At 47.2% G+C, this 27,027-nt stretch overlaps 1 protein-coding gene across 11 annotated transcripts in view; it reads right to left on the bottom strand.

Annotated features, from left to right (window-relative positions):
* Positions 1-27,027, bottom strand: part of DENND11 (DENN domain containing 11) — a 49,397-nt gene that overhangs the window by 1,004 nt on the left and 21,366 nt on the right. The window contains exons 2-10 of one of the 11 annotated variants that reach the window (XR_009541899.1): positions 26,411-26,510; positions 25,306-25,464; positions 13,049-13,202; positions 8,688-8,826; positions 7,670-7,801; positions 7,380-7,530; positions 6,810-6,878; positions 4,285-5,143; positions 2,413-3,631 (exon numbers count right to left, since the gene is read on the bottom strand). Coding sequence is in view for 9 of the 11 variants with exons in the window: in XM_060156510.1 (XP_060012493.1) it covers positions 4,948-5,143; positions 6,810-6,878; positions 7,380-7,530; positions 7,670-7,801; positions 8,688-8,826; positions 13,049-13,202; positions 25,306-25,464; positions 26,411-26,510 (1,100 nt within the window). In the remaining 2 variants the exon portion in view is untranslated. Of the gene's footprint in view, positions 1-2,412; positions 5,144-5,670; positions 7,119-7,379; positions 7,531-7,669; positions 7,802-8,687; positions 8,827-13,048; positions 13,203-25,305; positions 25,465-26,410; positions 26,511-27,027 lie in introns of those variants that run through there. The other 10 variants (XM_060156510.1, XM_060156516.1, XR_009541900.1 and 7 more) reach the window with 10 other exon arrangements.

Here is a 27,027-nt window from a genome sequence, read left to right as displayed (position 1 = left end):
ATGCTGCCTTCAAAATGTTTTGAGACTTTTATCTTTGCTTGATTTGGCCAAAGGAAGGAGTTTTCACTCCAGTGTCAATGGTATATGTTAACCACCAGTGAACTCAGTGACCCGTGTGTGGATTTGTCATTTTGTGGATCATCTCCAGCTAGTTCATAATACCCTACACCCCACCCCTGCATCCCCCAGCGGTCCTCAGAAAGCAGAGTAGATGTACCATTAGTCTAAAGAGGCATTCCACAGCAAACAGAGGTCATGCATACCTAGCCTTCCATGGTAGTTAAATAAATTTTCTGAATTTAGATCCTATTACCTCTAAAAGCCCACTACGCTGAGCTTCTAGAATAAATGCGAAAGAGATGAAAGCAGGGCTTTACTTCTCCGTCATCATTTCTCTAGCTCTGGAAAATTCTTACGTCCTTTCTAAATGTGCAGTTTCACCAAATGGCCCCTGTGTTCCAGCTCCACAAATGAGTCAAAGTGCCAGTTATAAAACTACCCCTGCCTCTCACCTGCCTCCAGCATGATCACATTCACCCCCTCTCATACAAGAATCTTACTTAAGGTTGGTGAATGTGTGTCATCCTCCATCGGACTGTCAACTTTATCTCCTCGAGAGGCTGTGTGTGTTAGATTTCACAGGACAGTCCTTATTCACTCACCCAAACATTTAAATAACAAAACCCTTACGGGGTCTCAGCTGCTTCCAAATTGCAATACTGCCCGTTTCTTCTAGGATTATAGTTTTGAAATTTCCTTCCAACATCTGCATACTCAATTCATCACACAGTAATATCGATATAAAAATAAACTTCCATTTCTTATAAGAAAAACATGAACTAAATTCACAGTTAGCCTTTTTCCACAGCACTCCACCCCAGTAGCTCCGGGGAACAGAGGTATACTGGTAATACAAATGGAATATTAAAAATCCATGACTTGGGAGTAAAAGGAGCCCTGAACTCCTCTTCCCCTACCTGAATCACAAAAGGGCTTTCCTGAAATGAGAGGGGACGGACTGGCCTGCTGGAGTGAGCCCCAGGTCTGCAGGATCCTCACTGCAGGGCACTAAGTACAGCAGGAATGCAGGGAAAAGACCCGAGGACTGGCCCTTTCACAGAGTCTGAGCCCACCAGCCAGGAACCTAACGGGGAGATGAAAGCCCGTGTGAGACACGCCAGTCCCCATACTAACCTTGCCTGTTGGAGAACTGTCATCACACCAAAGCAAGTTCACTGTCTTATTTATTCAGCAGCGCCCTCCCCCTCCTCTACCTCTGCAAGTATGATCCGTCCTGGGAGTGGAGGAAGCACCTCAGCTCATTCCCTGGGCTCTGCAGTTTCATTTAAAACAAAACAAAACAAAACAAACAGTCCCTGAGGTCCCCGCCTCTTCCTGGAGGGTTGCTGTACTGCCGTTAAAAGGTTAACTCTTCACTGCCCTTTACAAAAGGTTCCCCAAAGGCCTCAGTTTAAAGGTGAATAATCTTACCTTTTTATTGCGTTTGAAAGGCTTTCAGTGTATCAAGACAAATAGCAAGTTCATCCTCAGAACCACCAGAATGAAAAACAGTGATTCAGCCATGATTTCACTTATCTTTACCTTCTAGCTAAAATACAGGAGTTACACTGATAAATGAACCTTCACACGTGGCACTGAGAATTATCTGCACCCTGTGCTATACTTAAATTTCCCATCTTGATTTTCACGTGGGACAAAACAAGGTAAGTTATAAATGCAAATCCTATGCTAAATTATTTCTATCGCTATATCAATGAAGTTAGCGTCCCTTCTTCAGCCAAATGGAAGACATGATGCCAGGATGAAGGATGGCTCCGGGAGACAGATGCCTGCTGCTCCACAGCAATCCTAACTCACCGGGGGCTGTACAGGCACTTCCGCTAGCAGGGATCTACACCAGGCCTACGGAGTGCTTCAGGCTTAGCAAAAGCCAAAGCTAATTCTAAACTATTATTTGGCCCATACTTTTTGGTCTGGTGAAAGATAAGTCCTACCATTTCTGACTCCTGAAGAGTCTTAATCCAGAGGACAACTGGACATTGTCCCAAAGGCTGAATGGTACCATCTGCCCAGCCTGCATAAGTGAAAAGTCCATTTCGCCAGAACTCTGTCGTACCTTACAGACATCAACAAACCCCAAGCCTGGGTTCTAGGTCCCGCAAGGACTCTCGCCACCGAGAGTTTCTTCTAACTTGACTCAGGGGTGACCTGGCAGCCCCCATGTCTCAGGTCAGCAGTGTTTCCAAGTTAGGACGTGGCTCGCAGCTTGGCGTTAGATCAGGCTTAAAGTCCCCCAGCAGGACCACGCCAGCTGGTACAGTGGGGAGGGAGGGAGGTGGTCCAAGGGTCTAGAGGGACAGGAGGCCACCATCAGTCAGTGGACTCGAGGCCCCCGACCTGCTCCAGAAGGCCACAGTAGCAACAGTAAGCCCTGTCCCTTCTGGGGACAGGGAAAGGGACATTCTCCAAAGCTTCCAAACAAAAGCAGGGGGGTTCTCGGAAAATATTTCCACAGTGACACACAAGCAGGTCTGTGTGGCCTCGAGCTTCTGCCGTCCCTGTGCAGGGAGTCTTGCCTGGTACCTCACCTACGAACTCCCCTCTCAGGGACCTGGCAGCAAGCGACGCTGTGGGTGCTGCCCACCTGAGAGAGCCTTCAAACGGTGACCTGTGACCTCGGGAGCAAGAGGCGCCACAGCTGCATTCCCGGGGGACGACAGGCAGTGACGAGGGTAACCACAGGGCAACGGCGCGTCGGCCGGCCCAGCAGAGGGCGCTGCACTAGACTCCTGGGCCCCCTGCAGGAAGCTGGCAATGCAGGGAAGAACCAATGCTTGGGTTTCCTCTTCAAGGTCGGCCGAGCCCAGGGTGCGTATGACCTCAGAGTGGCACTGCCTCATGGGTGCACCCCTCCCAGGACCACCCCCAGCCCAGACCTCTGCGTGAGCATCGGGGGGACACACAGAGATGCCAGATGGACAGCTGCCTAGGACGGCAGGGAGCTAAAAGGAGCACAGAAGCCTGGGTCCGCCATTCAAAGGGAGATACAGGAATCTCATCTTCATCCTACTACCTCTACATCAGCACGTCTGAGCTTGGAGTTACAATACCACAAAAACAAAAGCGTTCTCACGCAGAAGGCCTCTGGAGCAGAAGTGCTTAAATAGAGTATTCTCCCAGCAAATTCCCCAGCTGCACAGAAAGAGGGTCTGCCTGTGTCCTCCACGAGAATCTGACCTTCCCTTTTACGCCCGCCCCTACTTCTGACCACCCACCCCCAACAGAGAAAGCCCTGAGCCTTCGGATACCACTAAAAGTATAAAAAAGTAACCGTAACTTGACCCAAGTTAGAAAGGCCACTTCTTCTCCAGTCACTCTTTCAGGAAAAAGGCAGTGAAGCTTCAGCTTCTAAACACAGATTCTTTTTTTCTTTTGTAAACATATGTATTACTGAAATGAAGGCTAAAGCCACAGGGGGGAAAAATGTACAGTTTACAATTCAATGCCCAAACTGATTTATATACTTACATAAAAGATGCTACCTTGATTAACCAATGTCTGTGCATTTCCACATGCGAATTTCTTTAGTCTTCAATTCCATGTCAAGGGGCTACAGTGAAAATATTTTTAAATAAAGCAATAAGCCCTATAAAGCTAGTCTTGAGATAAGACATGGGACCCATCTATTTGGAAGTCATCTCTGTGGACATTTGCCTGGCTGGAACTTGGTCCCAGACATGGACATACGGATGGCTACTCCAATAACAGAGCCAGGCAGGAATGGTGAAGGGCAAGAAGTTATTTGTCACCAACAACCCAGGATCCCAAGTCAAAATCCTAAACAGACCCCAGAAGAGCTAAACGCTGCTCCAGGAGCTCGCTTCTCTGGCTAACAGACTGACTGTCTCACCTAAGCTGGCATCCACCGAACGCCCCAGCCAAAGAGAACAGGCAGGGCCGACAGGAGCTGTCCCGGGGCAGAACACTCCGGAGCAAAGCAGAGGAGCTCACTCTCAGGGTTCCCAACTACTTTCCTGGGTGGAGGGACTGCCACGTTTGCTCTCTAACAAACCTGTACCTCTCTGGTCCCAATTACTCAGCTCGACAAATGTCGTCTCTGCTAAAGAGAAGTTTGTTTACGAGGGCTCCAAACTGGTACACACTCTTGTTAACATCGGCCCGAAGGAATCTGCCAGCCCGTCCCCAAGAGGAGAGGATTCAGAGAAAAAGGACTATTATGTGGAGTGGCCACCATTAACTTACTCAGAGAAAGGTTTCAAGGCTTCATTCTACAATTTTAGCTCTCAGGTGACTGAGAAGCAACCTCTCCCTGTCATCTGTCCTTAGAGAAGCTCACACTTGGTGACAGAAATATCCTTTGTCCCTCTTTGAAGTCTCTTACCTACGTGAACAGAGAAAACACAGATTTACTCTAATAAACAGGAAAAGGGATTTGATCCCAAGACTAGACTCCCAGAACTGATTAAAATAACCTTGAAAGGCCACCTGGTCTAGCTTCTGCTTCAGGCAGGTGGACATCCAACGCCACACTGGATGGACAGCTGTCTTATTCTTGATATGTCAAGTGAATAGGACCAGACAGACTTTCTCAACAGTCCAGCCCCACGTTTCCAGAGCTCAGCCCGCACCTGGTGATACGCGGCCTTTGCCCCATCTCCTCAAGTCCCTCAAAAAGGCAATGAGAGAATCTGCTTTGATAAGTCCTAAGACCAAACCGGCGGCAGCTCTGAAGGCGGTAGCTTTCAACGACCTACAAAACCAAGGTGCTCTCATCTTACCTCTTGGGAGGGAGGAAGGGAGGGAAGGCGATGCAAAAGTTACATTTGTTGGAAGTATAAACAGTATTCCTTTGTGTCAACTTAATTAAAAATCAGGCCATCTGGGGCCTGGGTGAACTCATCCTTCCTATGGGCAACAGGGGTTGTCAATGACCAACATGACATCGATGCCGTAGGCCTCCAGCAGGTCCATGAGAAAGCTCCGGTCTCCTTGGGGGTCTAGACCCATGCCCCGGGCATGCTCAGCCGTCAGAGTTTTGTCTTGACTGGCAGACACCTCCAGTAAAGTCTGAAATATCCGATTGTTTTGCTCTAGGAAAAACCTGCATTCACAAGACAAGACGTGGGAAAGGGAGGGCAGAAAAGACACGAAAGCTCACCAAGTAAGCCGCACGTGGGGAACCAAAACTACACTGCTTTGCTTGATATACTTTTAAATGGTTTCAAATCTCAGACTATCTTTTAAAAGAAGAAAACAGGATAGAAGTTAAAACGGTTTTTCAAGTGCCGCTAAGGTCAGCAAAAAACTGGCGTTAACCGTGGTACGACGAGCAAAATCTCTAAGCAACTGATGGTCTGACTGCCAACAATTTCTTTTCCGGTTGAGAGGGAGGTCACTAGGGGTTTAAACACAGCTGCAGGGAGAGGCCCCGTAAACTTGGTTCCCCTCTTTCTGCTTAGTCATAAAGGGAAGAGAAGGACAGAAAACAAAACCAAAAAAACTGATAATGCAGTTCTGAGGTCAAGACTTAATGTGAGAAAGTGAAATTCACCTTCAAAGCCCTGGCTGGGTAAGTAGAGCCCGCAGCAGGAGGTGAGCCTTCCTAGAGGCAGAGAAGGGCTCTGAATTGGCTCTCCAGGCCCTGAGGCACCCACACAGAAAAGGTGGAGCTCAGGGGCGCTGCGGCGGGCACAGGGCAACCTGAAGCCAGGCCTGCTGGAGCGGGCAGTGAAGGCGGAAGGGGAGTCAGCCTGGAGGTACCGGTATCGCCACAGCTCACCACCATCTGTACGCAGCTGTGTGCTTTCGATTGCTTTTTTTGTTTTAATTATGCACAGAGCATGATTTGAATGTCACGAACTTAACAGTACTGTATGAATATATGAACTGTAGTCAGAAAAGGCATTAACTGTCTGGACTTTTCAGCTGTGTTCCACAGAGCAAGGTGCCTAGTGCCCAAAGCAGCTCCGGGCGCTCTGGAATGTCTGATTCAATAGACCGTGTCAAGCCTTGATGAGTCTGCTGCTTCTCTGCTCAGTTCCCAGATACTTTTACAGCTAAACAGCATGTATGCATTAGAAAGTACACTTTATTAGAATCAAAGTACTGCACCTTTGTTGACTTATCAAAGCCAATATCAAAGCCAGGAACAGTTCTAACTCAAGTGCTATTCCCCACCCCCATCCCGGGAGGCGGGGTAGGAAGAGCAAGCCGGAAGCTGGGAAGATTGTTTCTGGTTCAATTACAATTCTGTTCTTATCACTGAGCACTATTTCACACAGCTGCTTATGAATGGGATCAGTGCTACGAGGTATAAAGGCCATGGCTCCCACCCTGACCACCAACAGCTCTGAAGGAAAGAAATGTCCTTCGGTTCAAGAGTTAAGCTTCTGATTAGCCCATAATACTCAGTACAAGGAACTGCTCCATTCAAAGGAAGCAATGGAATGAGAAGTCCCTGCATCCCGAGGGACACACAGAGCTCCTACGCAGCAGACATCTGGATGTAGATGCCCAACAGGAAGACAGCTGCGGGGACTCCCATTTTCTCTTAAAAACCTTCCCCTGCTGCTTTAACTTTTCTGGGTCCCCCTAACAGCATTTTGGGGCTCAGGTTGACTCTGTGTGGAGCCCAGCTCTAAGTGCCCTTGGTGGCAATAAAGGGCATCCTTGGGCTGCAGCAGGTAACACGGGAGGGATCCAGGCTAAAGCCGTTAGTGCTAAGGGACCCACGGGGAGGCCCACGACCGCCGCCTGGGCCGACTTACAGCACAAAGAGGTCCTCTTCACAGGGGTTATAATCTCCTTCTACCTCCTGGGAATACAACAGCATCTGCCTGTCGGGGAGGAGACGCCCGTCAGCCTCTGGCGCAGCTACGAGGACCCCAGAGATGGGCTAGGTCACCGGCCAGGCATCTGCACGGGCCACCGCCTCTCAGGAAGGAGGCTGATCCAGAGCGACACACGCACCCTGGCCCCCGTCCAAAGGCAGGGAGAGCAGCAAAGATAAACGGGGCTTGGAGTCCAGGGCTGGTTCTGCCCCTGTATCATCCCACTCAAGTGACCACCTTTCCTAACTGTCATAAAATAGGGATGAGGTGATGAGACCATTTATTTCGCCACTGATACCAACACATTCCCTCGGGCCTCACAGATTCCAGAGGCCGCCAGAAAGGAGTCTCCCCACACATGCCTGCTGCCCATCGGTATGTGCTGGGAGCTTCCTCAACCCCGGCTCCCGGCAGAGGGGCAGAAATGTGCCCAGAGGGAAGGGGCAGCAGGCGGGCTTGACGGGAGCCCCCACCCACCCCCCGCCGCAGCCCCCGCCTCTGAGCTACCTCTGCTCGCTGAGCCGCCGGTACTTCTCCCGGTCGGCACTGTTGATCTTCAGCAGCGGCTGCAGGCGCTCGTGGTGCGTCTTCACATTCTGGTTGTCCACGTAGACGTCGTACAGCTCCCGCTTCTCCTCAAAAATCTTCTCGGTGGTGCCTGCGGGAGCTGGGCTTCAGGCGGCAGGACCCCGGAGGACGGCCCTACAGGGAACCAGCCCGACGCTGCCGGGGAAAGGAGGGCCCCGGGCGACCCCGCCAGGGATGTGCGGGCAGGATGGGGCGGGCCCCGTACTCACAGGCCACGTAGGACACCTCTACCTCCAGGCTCTCGATGTCGGCCACGTTCACGTAGAAGAAAGGCTTGGACTCGGGAACGGTGCCCCCGATGCCGGGCAGGGAGACGTTGGCTAGGCAGCAGCAGCAGTACACTGCGGGGAGGCGGCGGAGGTGAGGCCGCCCGGGCCCCTCCGGCCCCTCCCTCCCAGCCTGCGGCCACCTTCTCGGAGCTGTCAGCTCCACCAAGGCGCTCAAACCCAAGGACATGTTTCGGTCTGCGTCTCACGAGGCCCTGCTTAGCATTGGGCGCTGGTGACCCTCTCCCTTCTCAGAACTCTTACCCACCGCGCCCCCCGCATCTCCTGGTCCCCTCCCCTCTTCTGACGGCACGCCAGCCCCCCGCCTTCCGCCTTCGCTGGCTCACCTCCCAGGCCTGGCACGTCCCTCCTCGCCCACATTCTCCCCAGATGACGGCACCCACCCCCCGGCTACCAGCGCGGCCTCTGTGCCACCCCCAGGTCTGTCTCTGTGGCCCAGCCTGTCCCCCAAGGTCCTGACCCAACTGTAGCAGTGCCTAGAGTACCGCTCGAGAAGGCCTCAGAGCAGCACACACTCGTCACGTCCGAGGTAACTCTGTCACACTGCCCCCCACCTGCTCCTCCTTGGTCCCCCCCCGGTGGCCTCACCGTCCTCAGCATCCTGGATCCTGCCTCCGTTACGTCACATACATCAGAACCTTACAACCCAGACGCCAGGCTTTGCCAGGTTTCTCTCTTAAACATATCAAGCATCCATCCTCTCTGCTTTAACCCAGACCCTTCTCCCTCACCAGACCACTGACGTGTCACCCGATCCGTCTTCCGTACCACCAGAGTCCACATTCTACAATACTAATCCAACCGTGTCACTCCCAGGCTTAAAACCCCTGAAGCCCTGATATGGCTCAATCCCTTCTGGCCTTGGTCAACACCGGAAAGACTGGGGCAGTTTCTGTTGCAGAGAACTTGGGAAGAGTCCGTGACTTTGGCTTCTAGTTACCTCTATAGCACACGACGCCCACTGGAGGGGGAGAAAATATCAAAATGCGCTTTCGAAGTAAGGCAAATTTCCAAAGGATGAGTATCTGTTCCCCAAAGAACTTAATAAACTGAGACATGCAGCCAGCTGGGTGTGTGATCTGAAAAAATTAAAAGGGGGTGGGAGGGGAATAGCTTGTTAGAAATATTGCAAAAAACATTCAATACAGGTGTATGCTAACCACCCCTTCCCCTGCCAACAACGACAACAAAAAAAACAAGGTACCACCAAACAGATTCAATAAGGGACGGTTACTTCCACGTAAAATGGTATTTTTCACGTTCAAAGTCTTATCTTTCAACGAGAGGTCCATCATTCAACAGCTCCCCTGATACACCGAAGTGTGAGTTTAGGGATCTTATCAACTACTTCAACCGGGGGAAGCGGTGCAGAGGAAGCGAAGCTGGGCGTAACTTCTGAGAGTCTCTCCGAGGTGACGGACACCTCAGTGAGAACGTTCAGCTCCCAACACGACTGAGCACCGGAAGGAAGAAAAGGATGCGCTGACAGTGCCGGGTGAGACCCCAAGCGTACAGGGACCCGGCTCCCGTGCGAGGTGACGTGTGGGCACAGATGACAGGTTACCCCACGGGGCTCCCTGACACAAGCCCCCGCACCTAAGCCCACCTCCGCCTCCTCTCAGTGCTGGATGCGAGGACCCTCAACCCTGAGGGTCGCCTCCCGGGACCCTGCCGCCAAGGCACATCCCGGCGTCAGGAGCTCGAGCTCTGACCCAGGGAAAGCTGGGGGCCTGTCCTGCTCTGCCCTCTACTCACAGGGAAGCCTCGGGAAAGCCAGCCAACATTTCGGGCTCTCTTTCCTCATCTGTAAAATCGGGAGACCACTGTCACATCCTTCATCTGGCTAGAAGGACCATTTGCGAAAAACCGTGCGGAGCCCTTAGCACGTGGGAAAAGCCGCATGCAGCAGCCAGAGCTGTCGCCGACGAGACGCGAGGCTTCAAGCCAGGTGCTCTGTGAGCCTTCTGGAAGGTCACTTTCATGCTAAGGCGTCAGAAGGGACACTGCTCTTCACCCGTTCGGGACGCAGGTGAGAGCACTTCTGGAGGCTGGTGCCACCGGCACCAAGGCCGCGCGCTGGGTGTGACACCTGCCAGCCCCCCGGGGCACCCGCCACCCGAGCCCCGGGGTGGCCGCAGCGCTCCGCCAGGCCCCCTCCTCCGGACCACCCGGGAGAGGGCTCCCCACCCAAGGCATCGCCCCGCACCACAGCCACCCCCCGCCCCGTGCCTGCGGAAGGGCTGTCCCCCGAGGGGCCCCGCCTGCCCTCTGCCACTCCTTTGCCACCACGTCCCAGCTCTCCGGGAGGAGGGGCAGCGCGCGACCACGGCTGCGCACTGCGTCCAGTCGCACGCTCTCGTGAAATCGCGCATCCTCTGCTTCCCTCCCTTCTCCTGACTCTTCCGCTCAGCCCCCGCCGGCCTCCACCCGCCAACCAGACAGAACAGAGCCAAAGCCCCTCAGGTTCTTCTCAGCGCCCACTCTGCTTATCTTCACGCCCTAAACGTGTGCCTCTCCTGCACGAAGGTCTGGCAGGGTTTTGTCCAAATGTGTCCTGGGCCCTAGAATCCTAGAGTAAACCAGCAGTCCTCAATTCTGCCTGTACTTATTTATTCATTCATTCATGGACACGTGTACCTTCTGGCAAGAAGCACTTCCCACGTGCTCGCTTTGTGCCCTGAGCTAAGCAGTCCGGCTCCCACGATGAACAGGAGGCCAGGCCCTGCCCTGGCACAGGGTACAGGCTGGCGGCAGAGGCGGGTGCACAAGCCCTTAAAGGCCAGGCTGATGCGAGCCGCGACGGGGGGGGGGGGAATGCAGGAGGGCGTGCGGAGGCTGCCCCTCCTGGGCCCGGCGAGGGGCCCTCCTCACTTTGGAGAGGCGGCCCCGCAGATGGCACCTCGACCCGTCTCCGGCCCAGCTGCACGGCGCCACCCACATTCCTCCTGCTTTTGCTCCAAGCCGTTTCCCTCCTCGTGGCCTTGCAGCTGCTTCTCCTGACTTGCCCAGTTCCCACCTGTCTTCCCTCTGCCCTTTCATGCCAGGTACGCTCTCCGCTTCCTGTTCTTTCACCATTGCTGGCAAGCCCCTCGGGGTTCACGCTTCATCCCTCACCTTTCACCTGCAGCCCCCTAGGAAATGCATCTGCTCCTGCGGCTCACTCCCCGCATTTCTGTCTCTCTCCCAGTTTCCCATTTCCCTGGAGGAACACTGACCAGCCACCATTGGGCCTCAGAGAGACTGCGATCCTGCCTTCCTCTCACTTTCCAGGTTTTTTTTTTTTTTCCCCTCTGTAACGGTCTTAAATCTGACCTCTACTTTATAAGCTTATTTAAAATTTTTCTTTATGTATATGTTCACTTTGTAAAAAATTCACCAAACTGTATACTTAAAATGTCTTAACACGTCGCAGGTGCACAGTGCCAGCCGTCTGAGCGCTATCTGTGCAGCGCCCCTCCTCCAGCTCCTGTGGTTTTGATAACGTCACTTTTCCCTCTTTGTTACTCCAGCCCCGGGAGCATGTGGCAGGCAGCCTCCAAACCCCCAGGGACGTCCCCACCTATTGGTGTTTATGGCCTTATGCAACCCCCTCTTCCTCTTGAGGAACTTGCTTTTAACCACGAGAATATGGCAACATTGCAGGGCTGTGACTTTCCACAGTTAGGTACAAAGGATTATGACTTCCATCTCACCAAGTCTTTTTCACTTGTTGGCTTTGATGAAGCAAGCCATCATGTTGCGGAGAGACCCACTGGGGGCAACAAAGAGTCCGCAAGGCGCTCAGTCCAACAGCCCTCAAGGAACTCAATCCTCCCAACAACGACGTGAGCTCAGAAGTGGCTATTTCCCCGGTCAAGCCTTCAGATAAGACCCCAACCTTGACTGCAATCTCATGAGAGACCATGAAGAGGGGACCCAGCTAAGCCACGCCTGGATCCCTGACTCACAGAAACAAATATGTACTGTTTTAAGCCATTAATTTGGGGGCAATCTGTGATGCAGCAACAGATAACTAATATAGGGTGGTGCCGCTGTCTGTATCTCTAGTGTTTAGGTTATCTTGTTACCTTTCCGTGCCTCTGGTTTTCCAATTCCTGTATTACCAATTCCCTGTATTGAATTAGTTCGAAATATCTGACATAGTTTGTGTTTTCCTAACAAGACCCTAACTGGTACTCATTCAGGTTCATATTCCATGGTCTAGTATTTAAGATTCTCTACAATCTGATTCCAACCTATTTTTCCAATCCTTTCTCTCCTGGCCAGCTGACATTGAAATTCAATCCCAGTCAAACCATTCTGCTCACATCCCACGAACTTGCCCTGGGCTTTCTCACGCCCATGACCTCACAAAGGCAGTGGAGTGGGCTAAGGAGTGAGCGCTGGCCTTGGCATCAGGCCTGTGTTTACATCCTGGCTCTATCTCCTACTAGCTATAAGGCCTTAACCAAGTCACTGAACCTTTATAAACCTCAACTGGTTTATCTGTAAAACATGGATTTAAAAAAAAAAATCCACTTTAAAGAGTGCTGCAGCAGGTACTGATAAATAGCTAGCAGAATGTCTAACTCACAGAAGGTGCTGACAAAGTGACGGACCGTGGTCCCCACTGTCGCTCATGCCTTCCCTCAGTCTGGAATTAGCTCCCCTCACTTTCCCCCAGACAAATACTTCAAGGACCAACTCCTCTTGCAAGATGCCTTCCCAGAGTTCTCTAGAACTCATGGCATAATCTCCCAGGGAGCCTGAAATTTCCACTGAAGTATCTTGTGACCACCTGTAGGTGGCGGGAGATGGGAAGGGGGAAGTGCAGGATGGAGGAGGGGGGATGGGGGAAAAAGAAGGAGGAGGGGTGATCTTTGTACCCTCCCAACGCCTAACACTTGGCTGGGTGTGTCGTTAATGGTAAATAAACACATTCTAGTATTTACAAAGTACTTCAGGAAGAAAATACACAATAAAGGAATACCGAAACTACTGTAACTAAGAAATATCTTAACTGCGCAAACGCTTCATCTTTAGTTCAAATGTCTGCCTTTAAACTGCCTGAGGCAATCGCTAGAACCAGGAGTCCACCACCGCCGGCCTATCCGTACGGCTCTGCACCATGATTACAGAAGTATTAGAAAGCATGTTAGTTTAAGATAACTTGCCTTATGTTTTAAAAGCATCAAATGCTTAGGTTACAATCCTATTCTATCAAAAGCAGACTCTGGGCATCAGCCAAGACACAATTTCCTTATTCATGAAAACAATGATCAACAACTGCTGTCCCCAGACCTAAGTCCGGGGCTGACCTACCTTCATCTCGGGGTACATGTACCGGTGGATGGAAGGCAGCCAGTAGGCAGGGGGCAGGCTGCCACCTCTCCCCGGACTGGCACGGGGCACCCGCTTCTTGTCCTCGTAGAATGCAGCCAGACGACAGTAATGTCCCGGGGTCTCCAGCTGGTGTCTGCACGACACGCGCACAGTGAGAACGGCTCTTCCCACAGACCTGCCGCTCACCCCCTGGCCCCAGGGGAGTACTACTTTGGTGGGGGTGGGGAGGGCAAAGGCCTGGACAAACTAAAAGACCCCCTTCTTGAGGCCGCCTAGAACGCCTCCTTTGGTGTTACAGAAGCTCCTTATGAAAAACTCTAACGTAGGCTCTGAAACTCCCCAACAGTGCTGTGGACGCAATCTCCTCCTCCTGGGAAAGAGGAGGAATTAACAGTCTGTAACTAATGTCTATTGTTCTCGAGCAAAGGATGCTTCCCAGAGAAGGGTAACTTGGAAGACCATGAATTCCCTGCTTGAAAGCTGCTCTTTGTTGAGAAAGCATGCTCGTGTTCTTGCTTTGCTGATACAAAAGAATAAGACGGAAGAGTACCCCTCAATGTCTCAAATAACGGAAAACAATGACTGGATGTCACGAAGGGCTTATAATTTTTGCACCAAGTAATAAAGTAATAAAAAGCTCAGAATCTCTTTTATTCCCCAACCTAGTCTGCTCGGGTGGCAGAGACTCAGCTGTGGGTAGTTCTGTCAACTAACCCCCAAATGAAGAAAGCAACATGGAGGCCTTGGAGCATCTGGGCAATGGAGAATCCAATCCTGTCTTCAGGTCAAGCACAGGAGGATCGTGGGTACCATATTGGCACTATGATTACTGACAGCACAATGGGCTGAATTTTAAATGAGGCCATAATCCAGTATCACTGGTGTCTTTATGAAAAGGGGAAATTTCGACGCGCACGCGCACACACACACACACACACACACACACACACACACACACAAGAACACCATGTGAAAATGAAGGCAGAGATCAGAGTGGCGCATCTACAAGCCAGGGAAGAGCAAAGACTGCAGAAGGTAGGAGAGAGGCAATGAATAGATTCTCTCTCGGAGCCCTGGGGAAAGGCCAAGCCTGCTGACACCTTGATTTTAGACTTCTAGCCTCCAGAACTGTGAGATAATACATTTCTGTTGTTCTCAGTCACCTAGTTTTTGGTACTTTGTTAGAGCAGCGTTAGGAAACTAATACAGGGAGAAATAAAAGGCACTAAAACCTTTTTAGTCCATTTAAATTTCTTTAGAACCCTATAATTTCTATCCTCTTACACTGAAAAAGAATCAAAATATAGCTTTACTGAGAAGGGGAGGCATCGCCAATGACGGTTGGCCCTGGTACAATGATGGCTGAAAGGCAATGATGCCTCCAACCTGTCACTGCCGGCTTCCTCCAAACACTGACACAAACTCAGATTCAAGATTTGCACAATCCAACCGGTACCCAGCCGCTCGCCAAACATCTCTGCTCCAGGGGGACGTACAGCTCCTCATGTCAAGGCCACGGCTGCCACTTCTTCCCTGTGAGATCTCGGTCAAGCTACTGAACTTTGCAAAATCTGCTTTTTTTCCCCTCCTTAAAAACACAGATACTAGTAACACCGCGATATCATTTTGAGGTGTAAATGGAGTTAAGCAGGAAATGGGCCTCATGTATCTCAGCCCCTCACAGAACACTAGGTTCCTTCCTCCCTAGCACACGGGGCAGAGTCTAGCCAGGTGCACAGGGAGGGTTTGGAAACAGTGGCTAAATGGGGAAGATTCAGGCCAAGCCCCGGAAGAGAACTTAGGGCAAATTTACATTTTTAAAAAAAATTAATTTATTTTTGGCTGCATTGGGTCTTTGTTGCTGCGCACGAGCTTTCTCTAGTTGCGTTGAGCAGGGGCTACTCTTCCTTGCGTTGTGCGGGCTTCTCATTGCGGTGGCCTCTCTTGTTGCGGAGCACAGGCTCTAGGCACGTGGGCTTCAGCAGTTGTGGCGCATGGGCTCAGTAGTTGTGGCTCGCGGGCTCTAGAGCACAGGCTCAGTAGTTGTGGCACAGGGGCTTAGTTGCTCTGCAGCATGTGGGATCTTCCCAGACCAGGGCTCGAACCCGTGTCCCCTACATTGGCGGGCAGATTCTTAACCACTGCACCACCAGGGAAGTCCCAAATTTACATTTTTAAAAAGAAAAAAAAATCATCAAGTACACCCAAAAAAAGATTACAAAAATAAACTCTCCTCTGAGTGACAGCTCTCTAATTTGGGGGTTCCTATACATTTTGTTTTAAGCTTTGCAAAAGGAGGCAGTCGTGTGATGTAATAACAAATGACCTTGGGGGTATGTGTGCTTATAATCATTTCTTTCACTCTTACAAACGTTCACACGCTAGATGGGAAATCCATGGGGGCTAAGCTGTGTCTGACAATTCTGATGGCCGACTTCAGACACCCTTCAGGGATGTGTCAAAGGGATGAAAGCTTGATTACTACAAAATAACAGATAGACAATTAAGTTCAAAGCTGTTTTCATTAGGACCTAATTTCCTTAAAAAGAACTGTGGGAAGCATTTTATTGTATTTCTAATACTATGTTTTGGCTACTATTTTCTAGGTTCCTTGTTGATTTGCTTCTGAATTAACTGTCTTACCTGTTTGACTACATTAAACTCTATACTTGAACCAAGATTCGAAAGAACAGCTCACTATTAAGTTAGGGTCTCTTACACAAAAAGCTAGTTTCAGGATCCTGTCCTCTGACAGCCTATACCACTGGCTGATGGGACAGAACAAGGCAATCATATGGAATACAGAACACGAACACAGACATAAATATAAATTGGTAGTTCCCGGATAAATGTTAAACAACCGTTTTAGGAAAGCCTCAAATTTTAAACACGATATAGATTTTGCAATAAACAAGATTGATTATCAAAGTGTAACACCAGGATAAACCCAAAGGTACTGAAACAAGGCTGAGAGTGTTGGAAGATAAGCTGGGCTTCAAAGATGATTCAGGAGGAGGCCTTCCTGGTGATCTTACCTACACAGATACATGGATTAAGGAACACAGCCCAAGGATCTATGGAAAGTGCCCAAGAGACATGACAATGTAGAAATGAGAGAGTAACCGGCACAATGTGCGCTACTGACCTGAAGCCACGGGCTCTGGGCCAGATCAAGGATTCCCCTGAAGGCCCAGAGACACTGGGGTGTTACGTAAGCCCGCAGCCCCTTCACTGATACAACATAAGCTATGTGTCCATGCTGATGCCCACCGCAACTAACCCTCCCTTCCCCACCACACCAGGCAATAATGCACCCAATGTAAGTATCAGAGATGCCCCTGTACAGCAATTACACTTCATCACTCCTGTGTACTCGTTACTGCTCTGCACCAGTCTGTCTTCTGGCCTTGCAAGTACAGAAGAACAGGCATTCCCACTTGCTGCTGGTGCAGGTACAACATGGTACCACCTTTCTGAAGGGTCACTTGAAATCTGTATCCAATTGTACCCTGTATATACCCTGACACCCAATGATTCCATTTCTAGGAACGAGGCCTAAAGATCCGTATGTGGATATGAACAATCATTTACCCGTAAGGATACTCATGTTCACGGTGGTGAAAAATAAGAAACCGCTTAAAAGCCCAATAACAGTGAAACAACCGAATAACCTGTAATCCGTCTGTATACTGAGACGCTGTGGAACCAGCACAATGACGACGAGGACTATCATTATTCACCATCAGTGAAACGTTAACGTACCTTTTGGTTAGAAAATTTAGATACTGAACGACCTCAACATTCTTTTTTTTTTTTTTAAATTAATGTGTATGCACACATTTATACCTGGTAAAAAGACCAGAAGGATATAAATGTTAACAGCAGATATGTCTGGCTAGTGGGATTACGTTCTTTTTTTTTTTTTTTTTTTTGCGGTACGCGGGTCTCTCACTGTCACAGCCTCTCCCGTTGCGGAGCACAGGCTCCGGACGCGCAGTCTCAGCGGCCACGGCTCACGGGCCCAGCCGCTCCACGGCATGTGGGATCTTCCCAGACTGGGGCACGAACCCGCGTCCCCTGCATCGGCAGGCGGACTCTCAACCACTGCGCCACCAGGGAAGCCCAACGTTCTTTTCTTCCCGTTAGCCTTTGTCCATTTTTCAGTCTTCTGCAATAACTCTATGTTAATTTTATATTTAGTCTCTTTAAACTTTTCAATACGGAAAATTTCAAACATAAAGTAGAAAGAAGAGAATAAAAGACCCCATTATCCACCACTTAGTTTCAACAATATTTTATCAATATGGTTACATCTATACCCTCTCCGCCTGCCCACCCACCACTCTTTTTCCTGAAATGTTGTAAAGCAAATCCCTTATAACATTTTACCCATAAATGTGTCAGCATACATCTCTAACTAATAGAGTCTATTTAAAAAATAACATAACCACCACGGCATTATCTTGCCTAACAAAATAATGGGTCTTAATCCAAACTAATACCCAGTCCACCTTCAAATTATACCAACTGTCCCTGAAATGTTCTTTTACAGTAGGTTGTTTGAACATGATCTAAGCAAGGTCAAAAATGTGGTTTAAAATTAATCCTTTAAAATTATATCGTAGTTCTCCAATATCTTCTGATTAATAAGAAATAGTCATAGAAAACACTCTCTAACTAGTGAGATATCAAAGCCAAGAGTTATGGATGAAATACTAACAAATAACGTTAGGATATCATAAGTAAGAATAAATATAAAACATGGATTCAGTGTTTTCAAAAATCAAGTCTAGTTAATTTACATAAAAGTCATTGCTGCCGTCAAGTGTCACCCCTGCCTAGACCTGGGCTTACAGCACTGTGCTTCTTCCTTTTCCCCGTACCTTCTCATGCAAGTCCTTCTCTCATGTTATCCTGAGCCCTCTTTAATCACCAAACTGCAGAACCATCCTAGCTATGACTCAAAATCTAGAAGCCATAGGAATATCATCGAACTCAAGGAAGAAGAAGATCTGCATGACAAAAAGTAATGTTAAATGACAAAGTGGAAAAAATATCACAAAGAACAAATCTCCATATTACACACAGAACTCCTAGAAAGTAATAAGGAAAAAACCAACGATCAAAAAATAATGTAGCAGGGCTTCCCTGGGGGCGCAGTGGTTGGGAGTCCGCCTGCCGATGCAGGGGACACGGGTTCGTGCCCCAGTCCGGGAAGATCCCACATGCCGCGGAGCATGTGGGAGAGGCCACAACAGTGAAGGGCCCGCGTACCGCAAAATAATAATAATAATGTAGCAAAGGCTCGGAACAGTTCACAGAAGAGGAAATATATGTGACTCAAACATGTATGAAGGTGCTCGTCCTCACTCCTAAGAAAACTGTGAATTAAAATTATACTCACGTACCATGTTTTACCAATCAGAATGCCAAAAATCCACAAGTTGTACTTTTGTGTGGACAATGCTGTGAGGAAACAGCATTCTCTTGTATTACTGCTGGGCATGTAAAATGGTACAATCTCTATGTAAAGCAATTTGACAATATCTATTAAAATTACAAACACATATGCTCTTTGAATCACCAATTTCATTTCTAGAAATTTAATGTACACATATACTACTCATGTGTGAAATTATACTTGCTCATAGGTATTCAGTGCAGCCTCATAACAGCAAAAGACTGGAAACAACCAAATGTCTATCAGTAAGCAACCTGATAAAGCAAGCATGGTTCCTCTACACAGGGCATGTAATACAACTGTGAGAAACAATGAAGAAGCTCTCCATGTACTAATATGAGAAGATCTAGATATATTGTTGAATGAAAAAGGCAAGGTGCAAACAACATGTATAACATGCCACCTTTTGTATGAAAAGAGGGAAAATAAGAATATACATTTGTCTTTGTATATAGACAAACTTTGGAAAGATACATGGGAAATCAGCAGTGATTACTGGGATTATTGGATGGATACGGGAACTGGGTGAAGACTTCATTTCATGCGGTTGAGACTGCCACTCTCTTCTTCCCTTAGCAACAGAACCTTCCAAAATTTAGCTGGTCACGTGGCCACCCAGTTAAGGACCCCATTTCCTAGACTGTCTTGCTGCTACAGGTGTGGCTAGAAACTAAGCATAAGTCAATGAAACATGGGCAGGAGCGATGTGTCCAATTTCTGGGATTCCTGTGGGTTTCCCCTTCCTGCAAGACCTAGTAATGGTGAATCAACTTTTACCATGTGGGTGAGGACAATACTCTAGCAGATGGCAGGACACAAAACAGAAAGACTTGGGTCCCAGAAATGACCCAGTGGGACAAAGCCATCTACCACACTGGACTACTTCCCTTCCTCTGGGATTGTCATCCTAGAAAAGCTGTACTTCTACCTTGTTTGAGTCACTATATTTTGGGTTTCTTTGTTATAGCAACTTAGCCTGGATTTGAGCTAAAGCAGAAAATGATATTTAGGAATGATTTACCATAGTATCAAAAACCACATTGTAGCATTGGCTTAGTAGCTAGAAAGGGAAGATCGCTAAGAAAACAAACAAAAACTTTGATAGAACTTCAATAACTTGGAAGACAGGCCTTGTATCATCTGAACTTGTAACTTTAAGGGAAGCAGTGAGAAACAGAGCACTGATAGCTCCTCGATGTTTTTAGTTTTTAGTAGTTTTCATCTTACTACTACAACAGCAAGATGAAAATATGCAAGACTTGGTCAGTTTGCAAGCAGAAATGGTGGGATATACAGCAGCATAAGGGTGTACATTCTGAGTTCTGCAATATAAATTAATTGAGGCTTGAAATATTTGGGACCCCACGGGACTGAAAAAAACAATTCCTCTGTACCCCAAAAGCAGGAGATAACCTAGAGAAATGGAAATAAAAACAAAAATAGACAAATGGGACCTAATGAAACTTAAAAGCTTTTGCACAGCAAAGGAAACTATAAACAAGACAAAAAGACAACCCTCAGAATGGGAGAAAATATTTGCAAATGAAGCAACTGACAAAGGATTAATCTCCAAAATATACAAGCAGCTTATGTAGCTCAATATCAAAAAAAAAACAAACACCCCAATCCAAAAACGGGCAGAAGACCTAAACAGACATTTCTTCAAAGAAGATATACAGATTACCAACAAACACATGAAAAGATGCTCAACATCACTAATTATTAGAGAAATACAAATCAAATCCACAATGAGGTATCACCTCACACCAGTCAGAATGGCCATCATCAAAAAATATACAAACAATAAATGCTGGAGAGGGTGTGGAGAAAAGGGAACCCTCTTGCACTGTTGGTGGGAATGTAAATTGATACAGCCACTATGGAGAACAGTATGGAGGTTCCTTAAAAGACCCAGCAATCCCACTACTGGGCATAAACCCTGAGAAAACCATAATTCAAAAAGACACATGCACCCCAATGTTCACTGCAGCACTATTTACAATATCCAACTCATGGAAGCAACCTAAATGTCCATGGGCAGATGAATGGATAAAGAAGATGTGGCACATATATACAATGGAATATTACTCAGTCATAAAAAGAAACGAAATTGAGTTATTTGTAGTGAGGTGGATGGACCTAGAGTCTGTCATACAGAGTGAAGTCAGAAAGAGAAAAACAAATACCGTATGCTAACACATATGTACGGAATCTAAAAAAAAAAACAGGTTCTGAAGAACCTAGCGGCAGGACGGGAATAAAGACGCAGATGTAGAGAATGGACCTGAGGACATGGGGAGGCGGAAGGGTAAGCTGGGACAAAGTGAGAGAGTGACATGGATATATATACACTACCAAATGGAAAATAGATAGCTAGTGGGAAGCAGCCGCATAGCACAGGGAGATCAGCTCGGTGCTTTGTGACCACCTAGAGGGGTGGGGTAGGGAGGGTGGGAGGGAGAAGCAAGAGGGAGGAGATATGGGGATATATGTATACGTATAGCTGATTCACTTTGTTATACAGCAGACACTAACACAACATTGTGAAACAATTATACTACAATAAAGATGTTAAAAAAAAAAAGAAAAAGAAAAAAAAATGCAGGAGATTAAGAATTTCTCTCAAAGCCTCTAAGAAACTCTCCCAGACATGAGAGTCTGTCCATTTATAAAGCCCAGATTTAGGCTACAGTCTCAAGGTAGTTGCCATTAAAACCAGGGAAAGATAGACAGGCCAAGAACAGTGATCAGTAACTAGGCCACCATCTACTGACTTAAAAACTAAGACCCAGAGGAGATCTTTGGCAGTGGATATTTTTACATGGAATTGAGTGGAAGCAAACAGACCAAGAAGCCTATTCGGTTTTTGAGGGATCTGTACTGTCACATTCTTGTCTACGGCCATACCACCCTGAAATCGCCGGATCTCATCTGTATTGTCATGTTCTTGGCCTATATAAGCCGCTGACTTCTCAACCCTTAAAGAAATCACTAGACCCCCAAATCCACACCAGCAGGAAACATGTTCCAAAGCCATGCAGCTTTCTCCAATGTTCACCAATGCCTGTTTCAAAAGTGGTTATGGCACAAAACGGATAAAGAACCCTCAGAAGGCAAAGCCAGGAGCCATGGAGGAAAATGGACAAGGGGATTCTAGTGAGCAGAACCAAGGTGTAGCCAGGAGCATACTGCTCTGTGAGGACAAGGGGTCTCTGCCATCCCTACTCAGCAAATTTCATTATTATTATGGACTAACGACCCCTCATATTATTTCTGATTCTTCTTTTTCAAATGGGAGCTTGCATTGTGGTTCCTTCTCTACTTCTGTATTGCATTTAGGAAGTGGGAATGGAGGACGTGACTGTTCTTTCATCGCATTCCAGGATAAGAGAACCATGTCCTGATTGCCTCAAATCACACAGAAACCCTGGATTTTAGACTAGAAACATTAACCACATGAGACTCTATGATGTCTCGGGGTGGGAGGAATGTCCTCTATGTCTGGGAAGAAGAGTACACACGGATACCTAGGTCGCCAGGGGGGCAAACTGAAGCAGAGGCTGCTAAAATTTCCTCCAAATCCATTCTTCTCTTCTTCCTGTTTGCAACAGGAGTCCCCGAATTTTAACCGGTCACAAGGTCACCCAACTAGAGACTACCTTTCCCAGTGTCCTGTGCTGTCAGGTGTGTCTTTGTGATGGAGGACTTGACAATGGGATATGAGAAGTGATGTATGCAACTTCCGGGTCCTTCATTCCTCCCTACGGGCTGGAATGCAGACATAATAGTGGTGAGCAGCTTCAAACAGGTGAGAAGAACACCTTAGAACACAAAATCACTCTTAGGCTACGGCAGAATAATAAGAGAAGCAGCGTGGGCCCTGAATTGTGGGGACAGGAGCCTGCTCACCCTGACCACCCTCCTACTTCTAGAACATTACATGGGGCAGAATCTTCTGTCTTATTTGAGCCAGTGTATTTTGGGGCCTCCGTTATCACCATTTAGCTAGGACTCTAATATAATACCTCCTTATAACTTTTGGCTTTTGAACGATGAGAATGTATTGCCTCCTTGGGAAATTAATTTTTCAAAAGCAGTAATAATTTTTTTTAAGTGTCAAGATCCCAATAAAAATGTTTTTTATTTTAAATTCAATGTTACTTCTGAGACACAAAACTGAGGAAATGTTTCAAATACAGAAAAATATGTATCACAGCTCCAAAATGTAGAGGAGCAGTTAAAACAATTAGAAGCATGCTAACTGCTTAACCATAGGGAATAATCGAGTAAACTAATGGGACAGCTCTAGCACTATACAGCTATTAAAATAATCATCAAGGGTTTCCCTGGTGGCGCAGTGGTTGAGAGTCTGCCTGCCGAGGCAGGGGACACGGGTTCGTGCCCCGGTCCGGGAAGATCCCACATGCCGCGGAGCGGCTAGGCCCGTGAGCCATGGCCGCTGAGCCTGCGCATCCGGAGCCTGTGCTCCGCCAACGGGAGAGGCCACAACAGTGAGAGGCCCGTGTATCACAAAAGAAGAAAAAAAAATCATCAAAATGAAAAATATGGAGGACAATGGGGAGAAAACATACACATAACTCGTGTTCCTGAAGAAGAAGGGAAAATGCAGAGGAAAAGTTTAGTATTTTATTGTAGAAAAAAGGTTCCTGAAATTAAAAATAAATGTCATATCTATAGATAAAAAGGGACAAACTACCCCAGAAAAAAACTGTTCAGAAACATCACAGATAAAGAATCTATAGGGATCTAGACAAAAGAGACTTCTCTGAAACAACCAATATCAGAATACTGCTGCGCAATATTTATAGCATCCTGAGAGGAAGAAAGAAAAGATTTTAGGATCTTATACCCAGCCAAGAGTAAAGGTAAAAGACCAATACTATCAAGCATGCAAGATTTCAGAGAAGGCAGCACCCATGATCCTTTCATGAAAAAAAAAAGAAACAAAAGATGCCTGATGGCAAAATCTAACCAACCAAGAAATAAATCACGAGCTCTGGAACGTAGCAAGCCACAGTTAAGCCTTGGATGTGGTCATGAACATATAACTGAGACTTAAGAATCATGGGAATTGTGATTACAGAACTAAATGTAATAAATCTCACAGTATATGAAAGTTGAGAAGTAAAGTCGGGGACGGGTTCTGGGAAGAAGTATAAGATACCTGACTGTCTACAACTAAAAGAACACAACCTAAAAGCACCAATGATACCTATACCAAGATTTGTGCACTTTATTATATATACATTATTTCTCAATAAGAATGACACTGTATCTTCATGTTTTGCAGTCTTTTTTCTTAACTCTGGAAGAACATTCTAAGAAATAACATATCTTACTGTGAAAAAAAATTAAAGTTTGACAATTCCTTCAGTTTCACTTACTTTTTCTGATATTTACAAATAAATTAAATATATTTCAAACTAGCCTATCTGATAAAATTAAATCTTCATAAAATATTAATCCTATTTTTGTAAAATTATGTCATTTTAGAATGGCATTCGCTGAACACTGACAATGGATCTCTCACTGGGTGTTAAGATTTGGAAGAATTGTTAAAATTCATTTGTACGTTCACATGAATTTTTCAATAATAAACATTTTTTTCCCACAATTTCATATTCTTTCAAAGATGATGATCAAGATAGATTATATCAAAAATTAAAATAACTTTTAAATGCATATGACATAAAAGTATGTATGTCGTATGGTGCCAAGTATGTATATATTGAAGTACACACACATGGGACTTCCCTGGTGGCACAGTGGTTAAGATTCCACACTCCCAATGCAGGGGGCCCGGGTTCGATCCCAGGCCAGGGAACTAGATCACACATGCATGCCACAACTAAGAGTTCACATGGCACAACTAAGGAGCCCGCCTGCCACAACTAAGACCTGACACAACCAAATAAATAAATAAATATTTTAAAATAAATAAAGTACACACACATGCATACCAGAAGAGAGGCAAATGTGCTAAAAATTTAACAGTGCTTCAGGGCTTAGGGGTAGATTTTCCCTTCAAAATATGAAATAAAATTATGTTACTCACAGGACGAAAAAAATATGAAGTAATTAATAGTTCTGCAGCTTCTGTTAAAAATTCCCTTCCTATTACCCCCAATGATAATAATTACCTCCAATAATAAATGATTAGGCTTAAAAAAAAAACGGTGAGAGTCTACTTGCCTGGGGCAAGGAGATTATTATTGTGGTTTAAGGTAAAGCAAAGATCACGTCAATGTCAACAAATTAATTCAACAAAATTGATGACAGGGCTTCCCTGGTGGCGCAGTGGTTGAGAGTCCGCCTGCCGATGCAGGGGACACGGGTTCGTGCCCTGGTCCGAGGAGATCCCATGTGCCGCGGAGCGGCTGGGCCTGTGAGCCATGGCCGCTGAGCCTGCGCGTCCGGAGCCTGTGCTCCGCAATGGGAGAGGCCACAACAGTGATTGGCCCGTGTACCGCAAAAAAAAAAAAAAAAAAAAAAATTGATGACAATATTAATATAAGCTGAAAGCAAAATCTACCCCAACTTTCATTCGAGGATGAAGAATCATTTATGCAGGACGCTGGTTGAAACACGAAGACCACCACCCGAGGTGTGAGACACAGCCATGGATGTTCTTGGTGAGGAATCTGCTGTTCTGATGGACAGCCTTTACCACTGAGGGCTCATCACAGCACACCACCTGGCAGAGCCCTGCTGCCTCTGCCCTCCCTGCACCCCACCCCGTATGTAAGCCACATACCGAACTTGGTTCTCCAGGAAGTGCATGTACCGGTACAGCAGGGTGTAGGATGGAGAGAGGATGCCCACGGATTTCATCCGGGCGCCACGCTCCAGCTCGCTTTCCACAGGCATGTTGGCGAAGCAGGCCAGGCCAAAGAAGGGCCCCTTTCGGAAATAGCTAAAATAGACCCAATGTGTAGCGTGGCTCGAAATCAGAGAGAGAAATTTCATTTTACTCTGTGTTTTGCCTTTGAGATGCAGTCGCGAACAAAAGACATAACTGCGTCCAGGGCTCTACATGAGAAAACTCAGCCTGAGAAAAACCTTTTTTAGAACCTCAGCGGGACTAACAGCCCAAGCCCCTCAACCTCACAGATGGGACAACCAAGGCTCAAAGAAACTGTGGAACCCACCAAGGGTCATCCCGCCGGAGCCAGGACTTGACCTCTGCAAAGCCTGCTACTCAGTCGCCCATGACCATGGATACAGCCTTTCTCCTCCTGCATAAAAACTGACCTGATGGGGGAGACCTCTGTTTTATTAGCATAAACTGTGTTGATTCTCTCCTCGCTTCCTGAGTCTCTGATATTTTAAATAGAACATTTGACCAGAGCTTTCACTTTGTTTCCTTCCCGTTTCTCACACTTATGTCTGTCATGGTTTCAGCCCAATGAGAAGATGAAAGCTATTCCATCGCCCTGACATTCTCTCAATTTGCTCCTCACAAGAACCTTAATTACACAGGACTACAAACTGGCCTTACTTAAAGCTGGAATTGCAAGTTTTAGCACATACGTGCCTTAAGTTAACCCAAATGCAACCGAAACTCTATTCCTTTATTAAAGCCAAACCCCAAGCAAGGCCCAATCATTTCTTAGGAAAGGAGAGAGAACCTCTAGGGCAGGAGTTCTTAACATTTTTGGATCATGAAACTCATCGAGAACCTCATGAAAGCTCGGGAACCTCTTGCTAGAAAACTGATATAAAAACACAAACCAGTATATATTTTCAGGGTATTTACACACACTTCCTGAAAATGCCCCGAGGAGAGCCCTTATTCTCTGGGGGAAAGCACAGAGCGAGAGGAAATGGTACAGAGAAGACTTGCAATCGGCAGTACTTACATGAAATCAGACTGAATTTTATGGGACCCACTGGCCATAGACTTGAACTCAACGCCTTCAAGGTCAATATCTTGAGGTAAGCACCATTCCACCATGTTTCCTGTGGGGAAGAAGGGAGGATACAAGTTTAAAAGAGACAAAATCATTCAAAGGGCTTAGTGCAGGGCTAAGTGCACATGGCTTCGGAGTAAATGTACTACTGACTTGACCACCAGCATGCTCCGGTGGCTCATCCCTCCATCGCCTACATGCCAGCAGAGTCCCTGAGTCATCCCGAGGGCCAGGAGATGGGTGTTGAAGGCACCTCCAATCTCTGCCTTCAAATGAGCACAGTTCTTCCTAGCGAGGCTGCTGGCTTTGGTTCTCCCATTCTGCTTGGCCACCTCCAATCTCCATCCTTTTGCAGCCTCACTTCGAAGTGCATGTTTTGGCCCTCCACCCCCATTTCCTCATCTTGCACTCTCTCCTTAACCCCTCGAGATCCTGCTTCCATCTTGCCTTTTTATGGCCACTAATAACTCTGACAAACCCCCACGCTCTTTTTAATTAATTTTTAATTTAATTTTCATTGATCTCTTTGTGGCATTTGATAATTCCTCAAAAATATCTCCCCTTTT

This window comes from Lagenorhynchus albirostris, chromosome 8, assembly GCF_949774975.1.
Source record: "Lagenorhynchus albirostris chromosome 8, mLagAlb1.1, whole genome shotgun sequence".
Taxonomy (NCBI): domain Eukaryota; kingdom Metazoa; phylum Chordata; class Mammalia; order Artiodactyla; family Delphinidae; genus Lagenorhynchus; species Lagenorhynchus albirostris.
The sequence above is the reverse complement of the archived record's forward strand: the minus strand, read 5'-3'. Positions and strand labels throughout refer to the sequence as shown.